General features: G+C 41.7%; 2 protein-coding genes across 4 annotated transcripts; one reads left to right on the top strand and one right to left on the bottom strand.

The window, feature by feature from the left end:
* Window positions 1-4,339: 4,339 nt before the first annotated feature.
* LOC115447081 (forkhead box protein K2) lies at window positions 4,340-13,283 on the top strand. 3 transcript variants are annotated; one of them, XM_030174001.2, is made up of 11 exons: window positions 4,340-4,538; window positions 4,948-5,087; window positions 6,262-6,377; window positions 6,603-6,872; window positions 7,008-7,163; window positions 7,346-7,457; window positions 7,563-7,650; window positions 7,778-7,873; window positions 8,181-8,283; window positions 8,596-8,692; window positions 9,360-13,283. In XM_030174001.2, exons 1-11 carry the CDS (start codon window positions 4,349-4,351, stop codon window positions 9,390-9,392), a joined length of 1,401 nt encoding a protein of 466 aa, XP_030029861.2. In that variant the 5' UTR covers window positions 4,340-4,348; the 3' UTR covers window positions 9,393-13,283. The 3 variants fall into 3 exon arrangements, with proteins under 3 accessions (XP_030029861.2, XP_037293681.1, XP_030029862.2); XM_037437784.1 differs by having other exon boundaries at window positions 7,566-7,650; XM_030174002.2 differs by having other exon boundaries at window positions 6,265-6,377.
* A 3,105-nt stretch (window positions 13,284-16,388) lies between these two features.
* Window positions 16,389-22,086, bottom strand: LOC115447068. Its single transcript, XM_037437945.1, has 2 exons — window positions 20,590-22,086; window positions 16,389-17,979 (listed from the first exon to the last, which is right to left on the bottom strand). The coding sequence occupies exons 1-2, from the start codon at window positions 22,048-22,050 to the stop codon at window positions 16,477-16,479; spliced, it is 2,964 nt and encodes a 987-aa protein (XP_037293842.1). The 5' UTR covers window positions 22,051-22,086; the 3' UTR covers window positions 16,389-16,476.
* Window positions 22,087-25,226: the final 3,140 nt, after the last annotated feature.

The following is a 25,226-nucleotide window of genomic DNA, read 5'->3' on the forward strand; positions in this document are numbered from 1 at the left end:
TATTTTTGTATTGAATTCAGTTAGATATTTTGTATAACATAAAAATTAAAAGCCTTTGTTTGTTTAAACTGACTAGTTTATTTACAATGTACTTAGATATATTGAATCCAACATTTGTAGTGCGGCAACTATTCTTCCATGTATTAATGTATGCGTATGTTTGTTACAGGTACGTTCGCGTTCGAGATGTCGCAATGGGATATTAGTAACTAGAACTACAATTGTATTGATATTAATACTATTAAATAAGTATACGACACAATATTATGTTGTGGCCTAACAGACGAGGCGCTGTCGGTTATCTGCCGTGGTTGTAAACTAAATCCCTTAAGCATGATAATTACTGAACCCTCGGTCTCGACCCAACATTACCAAGAACTCTGATGGTTAGCTTCAAGCGTAACGAATAATCTATTAAAACTGAGCCTGTGCAGACTATCTCGACTCGCATTAAGAAATCCATTGCGCCTCTGTGACCCTACACGACCTAGTACTGTGGCCTGTGCTAAACGACCACCGCTGTATATGTGTCACGGCCTTAATGTATATCGAAGCTTCGCGAAATTGCTTGTATATTATATTAGATTGTACACATTTACTGAACGTTGTGTACGATGGATATTGTGTTTGATTGCATGCCTGTGTTAATCTTCCCCCGTTCCAATGCATATTACCGCAGCGGAGGAGAGTCGTGAGTCGTGATGGGGTCCTATCGTGGATCGGTTACTCATGCGGTATATGGTGACAAAAACATTGCCAATCTGGCATAAATTCAATCTGTAAAGTAGTACTTTATAGATCAAAGCTCCAATCTGATTACATGACAAATCACACCAAGTCCTGATCGAACTGAGTTCAGGTTACATTTATAATGTTTATTGTTGGTTACTTATGTGACAGCGCGTGATTTGTTGCCAGACGGATGGCGTGGCGGTCCAATTTGCTGAAAATTCGTCACCAAGGAGCCTAAAGTCGCCGACGACGAAGGCGACGGAGCAAAAAAGGCTCCAATTTCCCATTTATTGATATGAAAAAAGGCTAAAAATGGTTTTAAAACAGGGATTAAACGCGAGTCTTTTGAGATAACCTAACAGTTGACTGGTCACTATTCGCAATAGCTTATGTCGCATGTTTTAGTCGCCCGACACACGAGGCTACGTCAATGACGAAAAATCACCTTAACACTTACGGGCGTAGGCAGGGGACACAGTATGTACACACTATTGAGCACAATTACAAGTAGACATTTAACGTATTGATATATTTAATTAACCAAGCTTATACTATAATTGACGAGCTTGTTCACACCTGAATAGGCGATGTTACATAAACTAAACTCAGCTGTTAAAATCCATCACATGCTGTTACTTAGACGTCATTTGAGTTGAAGATAAATGGATTTATTAAAAAGCGACTATCTTAAGATGCCAACCTTAATTTGACCGCGTCTAATATAGATATCGCACTTTAGATCGCAATCGAGTCGCATCCATTAATATTGATGTTAGAGCACCGTCGTAAGCTTATGTCATGTTAGGTAAATGTTCGTCGCTATAACTGATGGCACAGTTTGGGAATCCCTGGGTTATATCCAGAGAGCTCCGTAAATCTGTTGGTTTATATTCAAAGGGCACGGGGTGAAGGACGTCCCGAGTTTAGCACGGAAGGCGATCGATACCCCTACCTTTACTTCTCTCACACGACTTCCAGCTTTATTCCGCTCATAGTTGAGTGCATATTTAAATGCATTATACCCGCCAGCCGACCTGTTGTTTTTTGACTGTTCGTCAATTTTGTTCAAGAAGTTTTACGTACGCCGCGTAAGTTAACGTCCGCGTGGAACTATCAAGGTTAAGAGGTTATAGGCTTTGGAAAAATTAGACGGGACGCAGGAGAAAACTATAAAACATTACCATTTATTTAGACAACGGAAACGTACGGCTTCATTTAAACAGCCTGTAAACATGAATGCAGATCTAAATAAATAATGGCGTATAACAATATTATGTATCAAATAATAATAAAATACAGAAAAACATGTTTTCGGGACCTCAATGCATTACGAACAGGTTTACAAAATGGTTCGAACCACAAACATACTAGAATCGGAGTAAAAAAATATGTATTGCATGCTGGATTTTTTGAAAAGCGTCAGTAAAAAGCTCTTTTCGGAATGAAATCCATCTCCATCATCCATCTCATCGAAGATTAGCCAGATACGCACGAGATACTATAGAACCTTAGATCTTATTATATTTATAACTTGGGCAGGACCAACGGCTTCACATACTTTCCGAGGCACGCAGGTACAAAACCTCCAGCTTTCTGACTCCAAGCGGCAACTGAGTAATTTTCATGACAGAAAACCCAGTTACCATTTTTATGACTTAGGAATTAGGTTTCAAACTTCAGCCCGATGTTCGTACCGCATACGCATTACAACTATACCACCGAGGCAGTATTTCCGTAGAGGTAGCCAAGCGACCCATTATGAGTATGGGACTACTGCCATCAGGCACACGACTAGGACGCTAATAAAGCTGCGCACGTAAGAGTCTCGATGCCTCGTGTAACATTTGTTTAAAGCCCTGTAAACCTCCCTTATTCACTATCAATGTCTATAGATAGAAGAGACTAAATGCAATTATTGCAATATAAAGTGTCTCGTACTGTTTGACGAATAAGATATTTCCATCCGTCTATCTACTAATTATTATAAGCTTGAGTATTATAGAAGTCTATTTATACGACTAGCATGAAGTTAGTCCCGACTCATGGCTCAACACACGGTCACAGAGTAACAATAGACAGGACGCGAAGGTGAGGGAAATGAATAACATTAGTTCGGGCGTGAAGTTGTCGCAGGCTGTTGTACCGAGCCGATGCTTCAAGTTACCCAGTTCCAGGGCACCTATACTATAGCATGATATTCCAGGCTGTCGTTGAACTGTCTATCGATTGATATTCCAGTAATATGCATTTCCTGGTAATATAGGGCGCATTATACTGCGGCAAATCGATTTGCAGAAATGGTGACGCCGCGCTGTCGGGTCGCGATCGGATAGGGTTTTAATTGTTTTTTTCATATCGATATTATAGCCCCCCTTCATCAAAACGGCGCGGCGTGCAAATCGTATTTTTGGAAGATATCTTCTCTAATTATAATATATATTGAAAAACATTAAGCACCTTATATTTTATGTTATATGTTATTTTTACTTTTGTTCTTTAAAGTTTTTTATTATATGGATTTCATAATGATAATACCACTATAATTGTTGATCCGTGCGTCTCCTCCTATAATAGTACACATTATTTTAATTTGCAACCAATACTATTAGATAGACAAATTAATAAGTATTATTCTAGTAATTATAATTTTTTAAAAAGACAAAAATAATATTTTTTAAAGAAATTATTCGTGTATATCTTGTACAGTCCCTCTCGTAGGTAACTCGCGCGCCGCCAAGTATCGAACGAATTGTTCAGGACCGTTTGCTTTGTAAGGAGCCTTAAGTGTGTAAAATGTTTGCAGAGTCGCGTTGTAGCCATGTCTGTACACTCAGGCATGGCCGCCATGGGAACTATGGACCACAGGGATTTTATTATGGTTTAGCATCCACATGAGACCAAAGACATGAGTGGTCGCGCTGGGGGAACACTATGTATAACACCTATTCCAACAGCATTTTAGGCTTTATGACTTATTTATTTTAATAAAATTTTACGTACATATAGCATCAAGGCAATATGACTAATGCCAAGCTAACTGTCCTATATCGGAACTACTTGTAACTTAAACTTTAACTCACATAACCGGGCCCGTCAATATTTTAGTCTCTTGATTTTCTCTACGTGAGATTCAATGGGCTTCTTTATAGTTTTATCTCAAATTGCATGTCTGTTATCTATGAGAGTTTATGTCTGTGAACAGTACAGAAAAATATTTTTACGAAGGCCAGACGTGCTCTCCATTTTAGGAAGTTTATTGCGCTATGACGTGATGCGAGCCAGCGATAAGCCGTAACGACGGAGCCTAGGCGCATATCTGTGCCTGCCATGTTCGACTTAATTGACCTATTTAGTCTAGACTCCAGCGTACGCGCTAAGACATAGCTTCCCTTGAAATGGTTGTTTGCAGACGAAACATCGTTGGGCGGCTCACAGCCAGTCTTGTTCCGGTTATGTTTAAGTTACTATTACGATATCATAAAGGTTAGGACTAATATACTCACTTCCCGTCTCTTGGAAAACAGTCTGATAGCAAAGTCTATGATTTATAAAAGATAATTACACTCTTAATATGTTCTTTCTTTAATCTCCAGTTGTTTACATATTGAAATAAATAATGATGATGACGTTATTGTTTTCCAGATGCACACTCCGCTTCCCGTCGACGAACATCCGCCTGGAGTTCCAGTCGCTGGTGGAGGAGAGCGGCAGCGGCGCGGGCGGCAGCTCCGGCCCGCCCATGCCGCCGCTGCGCATCTCCATCCCCTCTGACAACGACGTGCGCAGTCCGATGCCTTCCCCCACGGGTAACGTCTCCTTTTTCTATTGTCAATTGTCGCTAAAGCTTTTACGGCTTTGTGATCCTTTTTTACTTTAACAAGATTTCGCAATCTTATGAGGTGAAATATCCTCTTTTATTATGTTATGTACTTTTTCTGTCCTGACATGATTAATTGACTACACTGGACTTGAGGACGAACACAAGTATTAATGTCGATAAATGAGAGGTGTAGCATCCCTCTTTTAACAACATAGATCAGCTGACTAGAACGCTACCGTCGGACCGGTACCTATTATAGTTGCTTCTCAAGATGTGTACTTTAGTCGTTACCCCTACTGTGTACAGAATGACAGTTATGTGTTTGATAAATCCCTAATGAAAACCATTGGAGCAGAAGTATGTTAAAGAGTGTGTACGGTGTGTTGTGTTTGCAGGCACAATAAGCGCAGCGAACAGTTGTCCGACGTCTCCGCGCGGCGCGGGCGGGTCGGGGCGGCGCCACGCCGACCTGGGCCTGGTGGCGCACTGCGCCGCGCTCGCCGACCACCACCGGCCCAGCTCCAACGGCACCGCGGTATGATACTCCACCACCGCCACACACCTGTTCCACTTTATAAACAAACAAAACAGATTGAAACTGTTGCTGATGCCTGAACTAGTTCACTGCTAGGACTTACTTACACCAGACAAGCAAATATATTTCTGGCCATTTACATGAATTTAGTTTAGGAAAAATAACGTATATAATAAGGTTCAGAGAGCGGTGAACAAAAACATTGAGTTAGAGACGTCACACTTGTTTACACGAGTAGGCGTCACTTACACAACTATGCTGCGGTGTAAATATAGAACAATCAATACGACAAAGTGAATGAACACGAGCGCAACGCGCACAGTTCCCATCGGCCGACACCGCGATAGCGCGCGCGTGCTGGTGACGTCACCGCGCACCAGCCGCCGATACACACTCATTCCGAATGCAATGTACGTCATACCTCACGACCTGATGGAGGTCGCAGGAACTTGGTGGATGCAGCTCGCTTTTAACAGGTCGGCCTGGAAATCTTCGGGGTAGGCCCATGTTCAGCTGTGGACTGGTCGTGGCTGATGGTGGTGGTGATGATGCCTGCATCGTTTCTACCGGGGAGAGGTAGTCCGATGAAATACACATATGAAATACCAGCCTTTGCTCGCGGCTTCGCCCACGTGAATGAGTTTTCCGAAATAAGTCCCGCTATATGTCCCGTCATATCCTTCCCAAGGTCTCAAACTATCTCCATACCAAACTTCACCGAAACCCGCTAGGAGGTAGTTTTGAGTTTATCGCGTTCAGACAGGCAAACAGGTGCGGCGGGGGACTTTGTTTTCAATTATATTTTGTTCAACTTTTTAAAACGAATAACATCGTCATCAATTCTAACCAGTAGTTCCTGAGATTATCACATTCAAACATACAAACAAACTTCAGCTTTATATATATAAATAGTAATAATAGTATAGATAAGGAATATAAAGTGTATGGGCCACAATGCACCGTCCAGAACTTTGCATTGTAAAGCACTGCACATGATTGATTGTCGTTGGTCATGCTGAGTTCATATTAATGGATGTTGATGATCACTTACCACGAGGTGACCGTATGTTTTGTTCGCCCTGTATACTACAGAAGTAGCGAAACCAAGTCAAAAAAAATATAATATTATGTTTTTATAATAAAGTTAATGTAGCGTGTTGTGTTGGATATCCAGCAGGCCTCCTCATCGAACTCGGAATCCGGGTACAGCACCGCGCGCGACGTGCGTGATGTGCGCGATGTGCGCGACGTGCGCGACGTGCGGGACGTGCGAGATGTGCGAGACGTGCGGTGAGGGTTCATTCTGTGTATCATTAATGTTTATCCGTGATCCAGTAAAGTTTTTATTATAAAGGTTGAGCGTGCAGTGAATATGCCTTTTTTATATATTCGCAATAAGCTGTTGTGACAAGAGCTTACTTTATTGGCCTTTGATGAAATAACCTGGCCTAAGAGGCTATAAGTTACAAGGTTTGTCGGTAAATTAATAAAATATATAAATGATGTATGTTGCAGTGACTCCCGCGAGGCGCGCGACGTGCGCGACCGCTCGCGCGAGCGGGAGGGGCGCGAGGGGCGCGAGGGACGCGAGGGGCGCGAGGGCCGCGACGACGCCAAGCCGCCCTACAGCTACGCGCAGCTGATCGTGCAGGCCGTCGCCTCGGCGCACGACAAGCAGCTCACGCTCAGCGGCATCTACTCCTACATCACCAAGCACTACCCGTACTACCGCACCGCCGACAAGGGCTGGCAGAACTCCATTCGGCACAACCTCTCGCTCAACAGGTCACTACCGCACATTCAAACTAACAGTTATGTCACACCCACTTTAATATCCTTCGCGTTGTAATTTATCTTTCTAGATCTAACAATATTTGCAATATATTTTTGGATGTTACGAGCGTGTCGTTCTCGTTGCAGATACTTCATCAAGGTGCCGCGCAGCCAGGAGGAGCCCGGCAAGGGCAGCTTCTGGCGCATCGACCCGCAGAGCGAGGGCAAGCTCATCGAGCTCGCGTTCCGCCCGCGGCGGCCGCGCGGCGTGCAATTCCGCGCGCCCTTCGGCCTCTCCTCCAGGTACGCACGCGCACGCGCACACCACTATCGGCTTCTTCGAAATAGGGATCTACACAGGCCGAAGGGATACGAATACCTTACCACAAGCAAGGGCTTGCTCATTACGATTCGACAGACGCACACTACATGGGCGTGTCTTGTGTGGGACGTGTTCACTGATCAACATGGGGTTACATTTGCAGGAGTGCGCCGACATCTCCATCGCAGGTGGGCGTATCCGGACTGGTGACCCCCGAGGAACTGTCGCGGGAGCCTACACCTGACCTGTTCACAGGCGAAGAACAGGATCAACAGGTATGCATATTAGTCCGACGCTGCAGCTCCGGTCAGGCGAAAGACTTGCTCGAGTCTTCAGTTGCTTAATATGTTGCGTGAAGTGTAACAGTGTGTGGTTGTCAGCAGGCGGGCCAGTCACGGCTGGGCACGGGCGGCACGCAGTACCTGTTCCCGCGCAGCGGCGTCAGCCAGAGCGCGCCGGGCTCGCCAGGTAACACACACGCACACACGCACACACACACTACACTCTAGTCACTACACACAGTCGCAGCGGACACTAATAACAAAACCCAACAGATTTATTTCTATGTTTCATTATGTGTACTATCGTTTCGCAGGTCACGGCTTGACGTATAACGCGAGCAGCGGCGCGCTGGTGATGGCGGGACACCAGATCACGGTGGTCACCAACGGAGCCGGCGGCGAGAGAGAAGGTAATCCACCCGCCACAACCACTACACCCAATATAAATTACACACAAAGTTTGTTTTATTTGGACTCATATAGGCAAAGAGTCTCAACTGTGCGTCTCAGTTATTGTGTGAAGGTCTCGCGGTTAATCGCCTTTTATTCGAGGCATACTAAAATGAGGTCATGTACGAGTACGACACGCCTATTGACACTAACCACCACACTCGTCGCACAGTCTATAGTGGCTCAGTGATTGAATGTGTTTACTATTGTAGCTCTGTGGATGTTAGACTGCGAGTTGTAATGAAGGTATTATTTGTGACATTACAGAGAAGTACGTGGTGGGCACGACGTCGGGCGGCAACCTGGTGTCCATACAGGAGGAGGAGGTGCCCGCGCACGTCGTCATCCACCAACACTCGCCGTATTACTCGTGAGCACTACACTTATTGCAACATATATTATTTATTGCTCAGTGAGGATTTGTGACATTTTAACAAATTATGAATAACGAAGTAAATGTTATTTGCGCGTGTACTCCGCTAGGTTAATATGACGCACTCTTATATGAGAGATAATTTGCTAAAGTAAATAATTCGTCGGCTATTAAGTTCACTGACCTGAATCGGCGTTCTAAGTTCCAATTATAATATTGTGTATATTAAGGTATATTGAGTAGTCATCAAATTCAGATTTAAGACATCAAGCCTTTGCAAAAATTCAAGCAATATGTGGTGTGTTGCAGCGGCGGCTACGGCGGCGGCGAGGAGGGCGTCAGCGGCGAGCTCGTCATCGAGGAGGCGCCCGCCGACCCCCCGCACAAGCGGCGCCGCCTGCACGACGTGAGCACACACGCACGCACACACACGCACGAACACGCACACGCACACGCAAGCACACACGCACACACACGGACACCCGCACGCACACTCGCTAAGTCGAGACGTATTTTTATAATGCATAAAGCCCTATTTAGCCGGAAAGATTGTCTTTCTTCGCACATAGACATAAAAAGTTGGCTCGTCTAAACATGCGCGATGGTGAGGTATTTCTCGCTCAAGTTTACAAACGAGATTCGCCTAGATTAAACAATAAACTTACACAAGTTTTTTTATCAGATATTCAAAACATTCTGTACAATGCTCGTAGCTTCCACAAATAATGTGTAGTCACATTGAGCGACAAAGTTGTCCGAACGATCTTGTAAGCCGGTCATAATTTCATGAGAGTTTTTAGTTCTCGCCCGCGTTTGTTTGTACAATATTATGTAGTAATCTTCTAATAATTATTACTAGTAATGATTGCGTACAATTGTTGCTTTCTAAATGAGGGTTTAATGAAGTTATTTTTTTATATACTAAAAATTCAAATCAGTATAATATATTATTTTTTCCAAAATTGAAAATCTCTTTAACGTTATATTGAAGTTGTATGTTAACGTATAATTTTGATCACAAACATATGTTATTAGACTTGAAAAATTATAACGCGGCTGCGTGGTGCCCTCAGGTGGCGGAGCTGGAGGAGCGGCGCGCGTATTGACGCGGCGCGGTGTGAGAGCGCGCGCGCGCCCGGCGCCGCCGCCCGAGCCGCGCGCGCGTCACGCACCGCCGCGCCAGCCCGGCGCGCGTCTCGCACCGCCGCGCCCGGCCGGCGCACGCGCGCGCGCCACACGCTCCGCCGCCACCCCGACCTCTACTGTCACACTATGATGCTGCACCTCGGCACAGGACTTCACGATGCACACACACCGTACCGGGAGTACCACCCGGAACTGTTCCGAATCGACTTCGGATTCCGTATTCTGATGTATCGATAAAAGTGCGCATACAACGCGACGCGTCCGCGAGTGTATACGTTTAAAACGTAATGACGCGAACAGTGTCGCGTACTGAGTTTGTTATTGAGCTTTGAATGTGCGCGTTTTGGACGATATTTTCCGTATGATGTGCGCGATTCGTACGAAGTTTCGGTCGCGAATGGGAATAGCAATAATGGACGGCACTAGCCGGGAGGGGGAGGGAAACAAGGGGGGGGGGTGTTAAATTCGTAACGCATGTGATAGTTATTAAGTTGTCACCTGGCTTTGCTTGGGACTCTCGCGGATACACTCGAGTACATTAGACGTTTATAACGTTTTGTATTCAAACTTCAAGCGTGTGGGATTCAGTTAAAAATCTAGTAATGGAGCGATTATCAAAAGGTAACATATTCATTATCCATAGAAAATGATATAAATCAGTATACCACAAAGCACATTAACGAATGTATCAACCGACGCGACGTGACGGTAAGGAATCATCACTATGTGTTATGACACCTCTGGGGACAAGGGAGGTCGGAACTCTGCTCTGAGAGCGTCATGATAGCATCTAGTACTCACGTCGCGTGAAACGCAACAGCTAAGCTGTCAATTCATATCGGTTTGTGAGACGATGGTTCATTCCCGCCGGAGGTTCATAATATAATCAAAATGGGAAATTGTAATAGGCGAACACAAGGATCTAAAAAAAAAACGCAACACCACATGTTTTGCGTCAGAGGTTAAAAAATAATTAATGATTATGAAATATTGAAGTATTTTCAAACTCCGCTCATGTTATCTTTTGATAATCAATTCAAATATCAATTATTGAATCTCTCGCAAAACTTTACATTATAGTTTGTCGTAATATTATGAATATTTTTGGTCAGTGTTTTATTATCGGATGTACCTATCTCGGGCAAGTTGTTGCACATCAGATGGCAGCGGGACACGAGCCAGTTCCTGACGTTTGTGTTGACTCATAGAGTGCGACCTCCATAACACGAAACGGTAAACAATTCATCATAGTCATGCCGCCATTTCGTTGCTTTCCCGCTGCAATAGTTTTGAGTGAAACACTGATTGGAAAAGTTTATAACCTTACATTATGTATGTACATATTGTTGAAAATACGCGTTCACAATAAAGGAATAAGTGCAATGTAAAGAATATATTTGATTTATTATTTGTTAGGATTAGTTGGAAACATTGAGCGGCAGATGTTCTGCTTCCCTTGTGCTCGACAACTTCGATAGATCCGTTACAAGGTTTAATTATTTATTTAAAACATTTTTTTCTATTAACCGTCTTCATTGTGATGACTAGGTGTGAAAAAATGTACAGTTTTGTAACAAATTGTCTCACGTTTTGGCAAAGTTGTGAACATGAATATCAACAAATACAGTCCATCGCGACTAACATGGTGTTTCGGTGATTTTAGTTTTTTCTGGTTCTCAGCATTGTTTGAAGGAACGGCGCTGTAGTGTCACGTCATTATATTGTTTAGCACGTCACAGCTGCTCAGTGACCATCTGGAGACGGTCGAATGTGGGTTTCGAAGATTACCGATGCCGAGTTAGTCGCGACGGACTGCCGTGTAGTAGAGTAGCAAATTGGAATAACTATCGTGAAAAAACAAATTAATGAGATAAAAGCACTAGTGAATACTAAAATATATTCTGATATATAGACAATTGTAATGTAACAATATATATACATGCTTTAATAATCCTTTGCACTATACCTAGGGATTCTATGACTTGTAATGTAGTTAATATTAAAGGGTTTGTGCACACGGTGCGAGCTGGTGTGCGAGCTGGCGTGCGAGCCGCTGTCACTCGTCTCGCTCCATCCGACAATCGAATGTCACTCGGTTAGCGAAAAAATTTCATAACTGTAATCTGTGTGTTTGGGTAATGGCCAACTACCTGGCAGAGAGGTCACAGAGACTGGTCGTGGTTGAAGCGAGTGGAGTACGGCTAGCGACGGCAGCTGCACACGCCTCGGGGTTAGGGATTCAACATTCAGGAGAAGATGTTCCGCGTGATATTAAGCGAGGTGTAAAGACAGTGCTACTCGGAGTTCATGTGATTTAGGATACAGACGTGCGATATCTTCAACCGGCTATCACTCGGTGTGCACTGCGCATGTGCACCGTACATGTATAGAGATATATACGATATATGGATGATAATGTAACTAATATTAACTCGTAGTGTATTGAAACAGTAACAGTCGCGCCGACACTCCCCGACGGAGCCGCGCCGCGGGAGGGATGCGACGCGTTATGTGTAAAGACCATTAAGCTATGCACGTAGTTTATATAGCATTTAAATGTTAATAATATATAATAAATTGTGAATTTATGTTTAGTGAGAGGCTTTTTTGTGAACAAAGTGTGATTGCTTGCGAGGCCCCGTCTGTGAATCACTGATCACTGCAGCGAGGCGCCTGCACTCGCCACTACCTTCATACTGACGGTCGAAACATATAGCCGTGCAAGGAGTGTGAGCCAACACTTTTATGAATATATTTGGTTTGACATATTACTGATTACTATGGTCTTGGACTCAGTTCATGAACCACCGATATTACTGGCCAAATTATTTTCATTGTAGATATAATCTATTATTATTTTACCCCGTCTGCAAGTAGCCGTCTCACGGGCGGCGAGTACAAGCGCCTCCACAGAATACACAGAAATGTCTGCACACAACAGAACAATATCATAGTATTAAGTTACATGTTTAATTGTAATCGCTTCTGCTACCTGTTATACGACGTAAGGACAGTTATTTCGTATTTAATATCCATAGAGTAATTGGCGATGTTATAAATAAAAATGACGCTTATAAACACCATATAATACTCGAATGTTTGTGAACAAGGCGCTCGTCGGCGGACGGAAGCCACCTCGCCAGCGCGCGGCGTGCGGCGGCGGCGCTCCACCGCTCCACCGCTCCACCGCTCCGCATATACTTTTAAAATCGATTGACGCGTGTAATTTCAATCTGAATGTCGATTCTCTCCGCACGCCAAGTTCTATTTGCCTCGTATTATATAAAGTGATTGCATTTCACTGTAAAAGTGGTGTAAAAGTATTTATTATAATGTTATAAGAAATTCATATTTATTCGTAATAGTACACAAGGAGTCACCTATGAACGAATGAGCGGGGGCTTGTGAGAAATGTCCGAACCTAATTTAGTGTTTAGTTTATCGTTCCGTAACGCTTGCAATGTGTTCCGACTTCCAACTTTAATATTATAAGAATAAGAACCTCATTCGCGTGGAAGACAGCTTTATAACACAAATGGGGTGTTCATTTGTTTTTATAAGTTTGTGATTTGAAATTATCGAGTACTTTACGTTGTACATACGAGAAGTATGCGCTCTCGGCGGTGTAATGTTAATTCATATAAACTCGTACTATGTTTGAATGTATGCTATATGGAGGCATTTTAAATGCTGGTTAGTTAGCTCGTGTTTAAAGAAATGTATTTAGTTAAGTACACATGTATAGATAAGTTTTGTTATGTACGTAGGCTGCGGCGGACACGGACGGAGCGCGGAGGTTGTAACATGACGGCAACAAATTTTAACAAATAAACGTATTTTATCTCCTCTGACGTCTGGTTTCATTTCGTTCCCTTTATCTTTTGACTCGAGACACATTTCCGTTACTACGCAGTTTCTATTGGAATTTTATACGCAGTATTAATATATTATAATATATAACTATAATTATTTAAAATTATTTCGCTGTGTTGCGATATATATTAATATATATTGTGCTGTTCCTAAGCGCCATATTACTGTGTGTAAATATTGAACTAAGTACTCTTTCAACGCAAGTTGTATGCCGTCTTGTTTATGTTTATTAGAAAAAGTAAATAGTAAGGAAACTAAATCTAAAATGAATAATTTATTTTTATATACTTAAGTACTGTACTCGACCGTATAATCATTTTTAGTAAAGTAAATACATAAAAGAGACTTTTATAATTTAGAACTTATGTGGGTTTAGTTTCATAAGTGAAGAACCGATAATATGGCGAACAGTAATCATCGCTGCTTATGAACACTCGAAATGCTAAACACTGCGAACTCAGTTGAGCTGTAGGGAGGAAATAATAGTATTTGGATTTCCTTCTACAACCAAACAATATAACATCACAGTGAAGGTCGATCAATGAACACACGTCAATCGCCTTGACGCATTGCTCAAGCATCGAGTAAGTCAAAAATACATTATTATTAAAAATCCATAGGTCGGCATAGTTTTGTGGGCTTACCTTATAGCTTCTTCGTGTTCACCGGTTTTTTGCTCATGTGCTATAGATATGACTACACATAAAATTATTGTAGAAATCGTCATCCAATATTTTCGTAGCACCGGCGTTGGCTTTTCGTATACGCAACGATTGCATAGCGATAGTGGACGTGGTGTGTACAAGTATCAGTGCATCTGTTTAAGTTCTGTTGTGTATGTGTGCTAACAAATGAGAGCATTTTGTTTTTTGTATTACTTAGTGTGTGTGTTGGGGCCATCGAAGCTCAACTAAAAGCACACGGCCGTTCTAATTCTCATATTAATTTGCTCTGTGCTGTCAGTCTTCGATCGAGTCCGCCCAGTCTCACTGCAGACTTAGAATATCGCGTGGAACGAGTATCGTCATATGACTGTCCCGGCAGCGTAGTGTTTTTGGGTAAGTATAGGAGCCGCAGTGAAAACCGGGGGAAACCTGCGAATGAGATACTGGAATCCCCCGGCTTTGCGACTACAGGGCCCTGGAGGAAAGCTGGGAGAGGTAGCTATAAATGTATCCTCGTGCTTGGGCGTGCATTCGGTGTGGGGACCGAGCGCACAAGAATTGCCTCGGGGGCGGCAGCGCAGTTGTATAGCGTACACGGTACAATTGTGATAAGGCCTCTGGTGAAGTCCTTGGGACCATCCGCATACTATCGGCCAGAAGTTAGCAATTGTCTTCGGTAAACAGCAAATATATCGTCTTCGTATTACATGGTATCTAACATAGCGAAAAATATGGGCGTAATATTAAACTTCTAGGTTTGTATGTCTACGCAAATATTAGACATTGAAATAAAAATATTTTGCGGATTTTTTCGCCGTAGTTGTATTATGCGGTACCTCGTACTGTACTGTACGTGGTACCAAGGCATACGCTACGGTACGGCACTGGTAATTTAAAAAAAAAAGTATCTCGGATCCTTAAAATTAGAACACTTTATGGTTGTAAGAAGCGGCGATAGCCTAGTTGGTAGTAAAACGGACTGCCGAGACTAATGTCCGCAGGTTCAAATCCCAAAGTGTATGCCCATACACCTCTGACTTTTCTAAAAAATTATGTGTTTATTCTTTGTGAATTAACGTTTGCTTTAACGGTGAAGGAAAACATCGTGAGGAAACCTGCGTACCTGAGAAATTCTCTGTTAGAAATTTTCGAGGGTGTGTGAAGTCTACCAACCCGCACTAGGCCAGCGTGGTGGACTAAGGCCTATTCCCTCTCAGTAGTAGAGGAGGCCCGTGCCCAACAGCGGGACAGTATATAATACAGGGCTGATATTATTTTTATTATTATGCTTGTAAGTTGTAGGTACACTTTAGCGATACAATTGTTTAGCGTTTATAGTATTGACCATTACGCAAGTAGGTAAGTACAAACAATGCAACGTTCCGAGACGGTAGCGTGATGAGCAATATACAAAATGGTTGTTTTGAATGGAAAATGATGACACATATTTTAACCACGTAGATATTAGAACATTAAAAATATATTATGCCTTGTTCCATGGCTTGAGTGTCAAAATTATACATTTTATGCAGATAAAACAAAAAAATAAAATATAATTAAGTAGGTAGCATGACTGAACTTAGACCCCCGATATTATTAGGTAACGTAAAAAAAACTTACTACTGACGCAAGAAATAGAGGCTAGTTAACTAAGTCATAAAAAATTTGCTTAAAAGTTTATGTCTTTTTTGCACGGAGTACCTATAAACTTTGTCAGCGGTCATGAAGACTTTGGGTCCAATAATCGCAGTCCCTTTTTTGAAGTTTGAACTCCACCACGAGCCTGCTGTCACGCCGACATTTTAGCTGTTTATGGCAGCAGCGATCACTCATCGTCAGATGACTCTCTTGCTTATTTCTTAGCTTCCTGATATAAGAATATTTTTCGTATTCATGATATTATTTCTGTTCAGTAGGTCATGGTTCAACCGAAATGAATATTATGATAATAGACTTATCGCATAATATTATGTCAAGAGCACTAATGTTTTAGCCAAGTAGATAACGAACGTATTTATAAAAAATATTACCGAGACTAATCCGGGCTTCCTTAATTCTTTAAATCTCGCAAAATGTGTTAAAAGTAAATCCTTCGCAGACCAGTATTTACAGTAAATAGGTATCTACTGTATGTGTAATTTACGGTCTATGGTCTATTGACTATTATAATAGTTAACAGCTGGACGTCGTACACACATCAACATAAAATATGGCGATAATTTCTTGCACTAACTTCAACGTTACTATGAAAACGATAAAGCTATAGTGGCGCCCCCAGAACACATTTAAGAAGTTTTTAAATTATCATGATATTTTCTTAATTAAACTCTTCCTATCTAGGTAGGTACTAAATTTTAAAGATATCGAAGTGAAGATAAATAAAAAAAATATTTATGCAAAAATGATTAATTTACTTATAACAATTTAAAATTCTTACGCACATAATTAATTTGAAGCCAATGCAATATTTATAATACTAGTAATGCAGGATCGGGATACATCTTTATTAAGCGGGCACGCTTCGTCTCAGTTTGTAGGCTTCCACGTTGAGGCTCTGGTCACTCAAGTTATTCACCTTCAAGTCGCCGTCGGGGTAGATGCGGGTACTGAACACCACTTCACCCTCGCCGCAGAACAGTTCCAGCGAGCTGGCGTCCAGGAACAGCCTCCATGAGTGCGACCCGATTGGGCTCCATTCCACCTGCCTCACGTCGCCGTTCCTGTCAACTGCTACCTTGCCAACAGCTGGGTCCCACCGGATCCAGGTCTTGTTACCTCCGTTAGTTCCGACGATTTCCAGTTCGATTTTCTTCGCAAGATCACCGTTGATGATGAGCTCTCCTGTCTTCTCGAATACAAGCGACTCGTTCCTGTCAACGGGGCCGTTGTGTACTGATCCATTTCTCAGCGACAGCATGCCATCCAAAGGTTTTTGGAGAATGCGGTTACCAGAAATTTTCAATTCTCTCATGATGGTCATCGCCCCCACCCAACCGTCGACGTCTTCAGGATGCGGCACCTCCCACATCGCGAACCAAGCGACCACAACCCTTTTACCGTCAGCATCTATGGTCTGGGTTGCGTAGAAGTCGTGTCCGAAATCAAGCTCTTGGAAACTGACTTCTTGAACAAATTCAAAAGTATCATAATTAAAGTTGCCGATAAGGTATCCAGTTTGGAAGGTGTTTTTGTATCTGTCGCCCTGAGGAGCAACTCCCTGAGGAGACATGAGAAGGACGTGCTTCCCATCCAGCTCGAAGAAGTCAGGACATTCCCACATATAACCTAACTCTCCGTGAGACTCTCCCAGCACTTTCAGAAATTCCCAGTTATACAAATTTTGCGATCTGTACAAGAGTACCCTCCCTCGCTTGTCGGTTGTCTTGCTGCCGAGAACTACATAATAATAATCTCCATGCCTCCATACCTTGGGATCCCTAAAGTCGGCTGTTCCGTTCGGTGACACAGAGAGGACTGGATTTCCCTCATACTTGTGGAAGTTGACGCCATCGTCGCTGAAAGCTAAATACTGTGTTTCGTTATAGAATGGATCTTTGTCAGTGATGACGTGGCCAGTGTACATCAGGACAAGGGTGTCTTTATCGACAATACCACTTCCCGAGAAGCATTGCTCCTTATCTGGGACAAGAGCAGTCGGTAGTTCCCTCCAGTCGATGAGGTTCGAGCTGGCGGAGTGGCCCCAGTGCATGGGTCCCCACACGCTGGCATAGGGGTAGTACTGATAGAACAGATGGTATTCTCCTTTGTAATACGAGAAGCCGTTAGGGTCGTTCATCCAGCCGACGGGCGGCATGACGTGGTAGTGCAGCCTCCAGCGAGGGTTGATGCTCGCCTTCTTCTTCTGGATGTATTCCGCGAGCTCCTTCTTAGCATTTTCGTCTTCACTCAAGTACTTGAGATGTACTGACGCGAACGCGCACAGGAAAACTAAGCAACTGATCCACGCGGCCATGACTGATAAAGATATCGAATGGTGTCCGGCGCTGCGCTTATATACCGATCAACTGGCCGATAGCATTATTCGAGTGTGTTGTTTGGTTCGGGAAGAGTAAACGTAGGTATATCACGATCGAGTAGAGTGCTTATTGTATGAACACCTTTGTTTATTAAATAGTTTCAAATGTTTCAATAGTTAGTGATGCAAATTCCAAGTGATCGATTGAAACACCCCGACAAAAGTATTTAAATTTCTTTTGTGTACAGATTTTCAGTTTATTGAACAATTGCCTGTACAATATGCCTATTAAATACATTAGAGTGTCCATCGAGACTATGACGACTTTTATTGTCAACTATATTATGCTGTATTGATACAAGCATAATATTATGTTATGATAAACATTATGAGGGCGACATGTCATCTGATGGCGTCCCATGTACGTTTTCAGAATCGACGCCAATGTCATCTCTATGGTACGTGTCGCCGTCCACACCTTGTTGCCTGTTAATTATGTTTTTTTACGCACATGCGATTACTTGCATCGCTCAGCCTCAAGGGCGACTGGTGATGAGGTCATCAGTCTTAAAACTCAATGTTGAGTCATCAGGAAAGAAGGCAAATATAGAGGAAATGTCACTGGCAGCTTATCATCAAACATGGACCTTACCACCACGTTAGGTTTTAGGGACACCACAAACCGTTTATCAATTACAACAAAGTCTTGTACAGTTCTCTCATAATTATGTAAGATGTTATGTGTAAAAACTTAAGTAAAAATAATATCCATAAAGGGTAGGTTGCGAAAAAAATTATGCAATTATTTTATTAGGTTAGGTATTAAGTTAACGGCAGAGTTTTTATGTGCCTTTCTTCTCAGGTTGGTCATCGCTTAGGTACCTGGAGTGGAGTAGGTAAGGCTGCAACAAGACCTACAATATCACCGTTTCCTCCGGGGCCACCGCGCCGTGCTTTTAGCTGTTAATATATTAGAATACTAGGTATTATTTTTTTCCTTAAATTCAAATTCTTTTATTTGTGAAACATGAGTATACACTATAAAGAAGAGTTTACTGGCAGCGTGGTTGTAAGCGTGCGTGGTAGTACATCGCTCTGTGGACTGTGATCATATGTTCAAACCACGGATCGGTAAAATTGTTATTGGGTTTTTGTGTTCAGAATCAGCTTATAATGTGGAATTGCAGCTCGTAGGCCGGAACATACATGGGGAAAAATGCATGCCTTGGTTGCATCTCTACCTACAACCTGCGGAAGTGAGGCGTGAAATGTGTGTGTTTATTAGAATCTCAATAAAAAACATAATAATACAACCTTTTTTTACATTATGATTCCAAGCACTTTATTGCTGGTAATTGAAATAATTTATCATTGTTTAGCTCTCGGCTTCGCCCGCATATTATGTATACATATTATGTAAGGATTTTTAATAACTTTGCTGCGACCCTTCGAAGAATTTGGTTGACTTCCTGACTGCATATTAACACATGCATCGCATATAACCCCACACTATATGCAAAAAATCATATTATACGTTTAATCTACTCAGTATTTAAGAAAATAAATGGAACTATTTCGATAAACAAGGCACAATTTTAATTTTTGCCAATTTGAGAAAAAAGAACATTATGTCGGTTTCCACGCATGGGTTTTCTGAGATATCGTTGACTACATCGATATCTCAAAAACTTGAAAACTTGGTACTAACCAACACGGTCAAGCCAGGTTTTTACGATGTAGAAAAAATTAGCTACAACATAGTAGGAAGCGAACTAGACTCAGTACTCCCGCTAGGCTATGTACCCTAGTATTAACTTTACAAACGTATTGAGTTTTGAATGTAATCCAGTTAATGTCAAATAAATTTGCTATTTGTCATATACTTTAATAAGTTAGTATCTTGTGTTTATTATAGGAGAAATTAAAAACATATAAAACAAAACACAATGTTAAAAAATCTATATAATTCATAGCTTAAATTATATTATGTAAAATCTTACACTTAATAAATATATATATGTAACTTATCAAATATAAATCTACATACAATATCCTAATGGACGTTCCACACATGTGTTATAAAATGTAATGTAATGATAACGTTCCAGTATTATATAAACAGCATTATAACATGTTATACTTATTTATTTTTGGTACGTTAAAAAATATTTAGGTATTAAACACTCCCATACTAGTAAAACTTATGACAACATATATTATTTATTGTAAAACGTCTTATAAAACCTCATTTATAAGATATTGCATATCTCATAAGACTCTTCAATTCCGTCAACTCGGGTGCACTTTCGAAGGAGGTAGGTCGTGATCAAATGGAAGAGGATTTGCTCATTAAGATGGCTTTAAGGAAAACAAAGGAAAGTTCTCTTACTGGATTCCCTGCCATCGTCTGGTGAAATGCTATTCAACAAAAGTTATAATATGCCATCGTGTAGCATTTTTGTTATATCTAAGTGCAAAAAGATTGTGTTGACGAATGTTATACGTCAGGATAACAATCTGTAAATTTTCTCTATAATTGTTATAAAATGTTGCCTAACAATTGTTATAAAATATATATTATATAGCACACGTGTGGGCGCTCCTTAACCCAGAAAGTAGGAACAAAAATCTTTTAGGCTAAACAGGCACGCTTCGTCCCAGTTTGTACGCTTCCACGTTGAGGCTCTGGTCACTAAAACTGTTCACTCGTAGGTCTCCATCGGGGTAGAAGCGCGTGCTGAACACCACCTCACCCTCGCCGCAGAACAGCTCCAGCGAGCTGGCGTCCAGGAACAACCTCCACGAGCGCGACCCGATGGGACTCCACTCCACTTGTCTAACGTCACCGCCCCTGTCTACCACAACCTTTTTGACCTCCGGCTCCCATCTGATCCAAATGTTGTTGCCACCGTTCGTCCCCGCGATCTCTAGTTCAATTTTCTGTTCCAAGTCACCATTGATAATGAGTTCTCCTGTCTTCTCGAATACTAGCGACTCATCTTTATTGAAAGAGCCATTATGTACCGATCCATTTCGAAGTGACAACATTTCATCAAGTGGTTGCTGGAGGAGTCGATTACCAGAAAGTTTTAACTCTCTCATGATGGTTATAGCGCCCGCCCAGCCGTCGACGTCTTCCGGGTGTGGCAATTCCCACATCGAAAACCAACCAGCCACAATCCTCTTACCGTCAGCGTCAAGGGTTTGGGTCGCGTAGAAGTCGTGTCCGAAGTCAAGCTCTTGAAAGTCTACTTCCGGGACAAATTCAAATGTCTCGTAATTAAAGCTGCCAATAATATAGCCTGTCTGGTGGGTATTTTTGTATCTATCGCCTTGAGGCTCCAGTCCTTGGGGAGACATGAGGAGAATGTACTTGCCATCTAATTCAAAAAAGTCGGGACACTCCCACATGTATCCTAATTCTCCATTGGATTCTCCGAGTACCGTTAAGAATTCCCAATCGTATAAATTTTGTGATCTATACAGTAGGACTCTGCCTCGTGCATCATGCGTACTGCTTCCGATAACTACGTACCAATAGTCTCCATACTTCCATATCTTGGGGTCTCTGAAGTCATAAGCTCCGTCTGGAGTCCGCGCCAGGACTGGGTTTCCTTCATATTTGTAGAAATTAACACCATCGTCGCTGAAAGCTAAGTACTGTGTTTCATTGTAGAAAGGATCCGTGTCGGTGTTCAAGCGGCCCGTGTACATCAGAACTAGTTTGTCTCCATCGACGAGAGCACTCCCCGAGAAGCACATTTCCTCATCCGGTGCTAAGGCAGTGGGTAATTCCCTCCAGTCGACGAGATTCGGGCTTACAGAGTGCCCCCAGTGCATCGGACCCCATACACTATCGTAAGGGTAGTACTGGAAAAATAGATGGTATTCACCTTTGTAGTATGAGAAACCATTAGGATCGTTCATCCAGCCCACCGGCGGTATGACGTGGTAGTGCAGCCTCCAACGAGGATTGATGCTTTTTTTCGTTTCCTGAATGTATTCCGCAAGCTCTCGCTTTGCGTCTTCATCTTCGCTCAAGTATTTGAGATGTACTGACGCGATCACGCACAAAAATAATAAGGAACTGATCCATGCAGCCATAACTGATAAAGATGCCGGGTCGTGTGTGGTGGCGTGTTTTTATACCGATCATCTCGGCTGGTGCGATAAGATTGTATCTCTTTGAGTGTTTTTTTGACACTTGCGCTTAATCACGATAAACTACAGTATCTTTTATATCCAGCTGATTGACGAGAAGTCTCTCGCCTGGAGTCAGTACTTACCGTCACGCCTGGATACACATAGTAGCAACACTGTCCAGAACTATAAATTGTTACACATGCTGGTCTATTGGTTCGACATCTTACGACGTGATGTTTGGTGTCGTATTGCTCTGTTACTACATTGAAGACAATGTTCTTGAAGCTGGATAGCTTTTACGAAAGGTTATTTTCAAATCAATCTTCAGATTTTTGAGGTCATAAAAGAGTTTTTCGATTAAACTATTAAGATTATTATTAAGAAATTAAACATAGTGACGCTAGAGTATCACAGAATCAAATACTAGCGTCGGTACGATAAAGGTCGATATTCTTTAGATAGATGATGAAAACAGGAAGCAGACGTTATGGCAGTTACAATATATTATATTGTAGGTATAGATATCGTTTATTTATGTATTTGATATTTAGTAGTAGATAAGTAGATCAAGAAATATATATATGTTATGTATTGGAAAATTCGTAAATTTCGACAGCTCATAATGTCAATGAATCACTATGCCACTACTTGTTATTGTTCTGAGATGCCACTATAGTCGTGTAACAATGACATACATTAATAACGCTAGCTCTTTGAGATACACTGGCTTTCATAAGTCAGTCTCAATTATTTGTGCGTCACAGAATAAATAATATTTTGTATAGATCTATACAATAACGCCTGGTTGTAAAAATTAGCAACATCACCCAGAACTTCGAATCACAAAATCAGCTTAACAAAACATGGTTTTGTAAGTCTCATAATATCTAGCCCTTCGGCTAACTACATTGTCTAGCCAGATTAAAACAATACTTGCGTGTGCCATCGCTGAAAATGCAATGTAACCATCGTGCCTCTGAGGCCGATATAGAGGAATTAAACTACGCACATGAAGAGTCTCCTATAAGAGAAGCCTGCCACTTTATAATATGCAATGTTCAGATGAAGATAATGGAAGTGCACATCTATCTGTTTCTAAACGATCTATTTGGTACATATAATTAGAGATTTTATCAAAGACACGACTGATATAAAGGACTATTTGTTTACATTTATTTCATTTCAAAGTTTGAGAAGCGCAGTTAACTTAGAATGCGACTCGTGATAGCTATGGACGCATAATACTTTCGATATAGAAGCGTGAAATCACAGGATAATTGTCCTATCTCTATACTAGTTTTGTTATGAGCACAATGTATTGTTACACAGAGACACGTGAGTGCGAGGGGCACATGGCGAGGTCTTTGTCGACGTGATGCTCTTTACATTAGTGTTTCCTTTAATTCTCGCACGCGCCTTGAGTCAAGGCTTGCGTGCTCCACCATCGAAGGTAGGGGCGCTGACGGGCGAGCGATTCGCTTTCACTGCGCAGTTTTGTTTTATAGTAATTAAATGAGACGAGCATGCCGCTGGTAGCAACACCACACAAGACTTTGAATTACAAGGACTACGTAGAACTCTACTGCGTTTGTCACACAGAGAAATAAAATGAGTCACTTAATGGCACTACTTTTAAATAAAATGGTACCTTGTTTATATATTGTTTAACTTAGCAAAGGTTACATTCATCATCAGTATTTAAGCCGGGAATCGTCCACTGCTGGACATAGGCCTTCCCCATTAAGCGCTATATGGAAGGACCGGTTCTGGGCATCATCCATCGGACTCGTATGTCCTTGTTTCCGCATGCTTGAAAACGCATCCGCCCTACTTGATTACTGACGTAATTACGTGTTTATCACTGATGTCCTGATGGTATAAAATGATTGATACATATTATGTTCGTTTGCTTATATAAGTGATCTGTGTATAAAAATACACAATTATTTTAAAATGCCTCTACTTAAAAATCTAACACGTTCATGTAACATTTGGCATGCAAATGAGCGGGCACCGTATAAGAGCGTTCTCGACTTCATAACAAGCAAACGAGAAACCATCAGGTACATACTAACAGATTTAAAAATACTAGCTACCAAAAGAAAACAATGAAATCAAATACTTAAATAAATATTTTACTACTATATTTATACAGCATTAATGAAAATAACTAAAAAGATAAAACACGCAAAGCATTGTTGGCAAATTGATGTTCAAGTCTCGAATTATAAATAACTTGAAAATTCTTACTTCCCACAGTTAGAATAAATTATAAAAAAGTTGCCATTATTTATCTCGGGGTTAATCCCTATATATAACGGTAAAGGAAAATATCGTGAGGAAACCTGCACATCTGAGAAGTTCTCTATAGGAAATTCGAAAGTGTGTGAAGTTCACCAATCCGCACTAGGCCAGCGTGGTGGACTAAGGCCTAATCCCTCTCAGTAGTAGAGGCCCGAGCTCAGCAGTGGGCAAGTATATAATACAGGGCTGATATTATTATTATTATATATAATCCGTATAAATCTATGAGAAATCTACAAGTATTATAATCGGTGATTCTATGATGTAAGAATGCGACACAACGTCTCTCGTTGCTCTAGGTTGATTAATTGGACTTGACTGCACTAACCATCAGGCGCAGGAAAGTGTTATGCTCCGCTGCCCTAGGCGATGATATTAGGTATTTCCGGAAATAGTCGTTAGCAGGCAGGCTGGTAGAAAAGAAGCTATACCACGCGGCGACTTAGAATTCTCTCTGGTTGCATGTAGTCAAAAATTGTATTCTATAATTATAGCGAATATAATGTTTAATACTGTGAAAAGCGTTTCATAATAGTTAGTTTATCCTGCCAGTGTAAAACCCAATGCCACTTAATAATATTCTCATGAGGTGAGGGTCTGTCCAATACGCATGTCTGTTAAAGTCGTTTTCGCTGACCCACCGCTCATACGAAAGACCTGCTGGTTCCAGGGTACTTGTTCTGCCACTAGACAAATGATTTGGAATATGGCTTCATGGAAAAGTCGTGTTCGATATTATAGTATTGTTTAGGTATAAAGTCTATAAAGATCTACATCGTCGACAGGCTTCATAGATATGTCCACATTACATAATGTGTTTGTTGATCTTTATA

This window comes from Manduca sexta, chromosome 12, assembly GCF_014839805.1.
Source record: "Manduca sexta isolate Smith_Timp_Sample1 chromosome 12, JHU_Msex_v1.0, whole genome shotgun sequence".
In the NCBI taxonomy this organism is placed as follows: Eukaryota; Metazoa; Arthropoda; class Insecta; order Lepidoptera; family Sphingidae; genus Manduca; species Manduca sexta.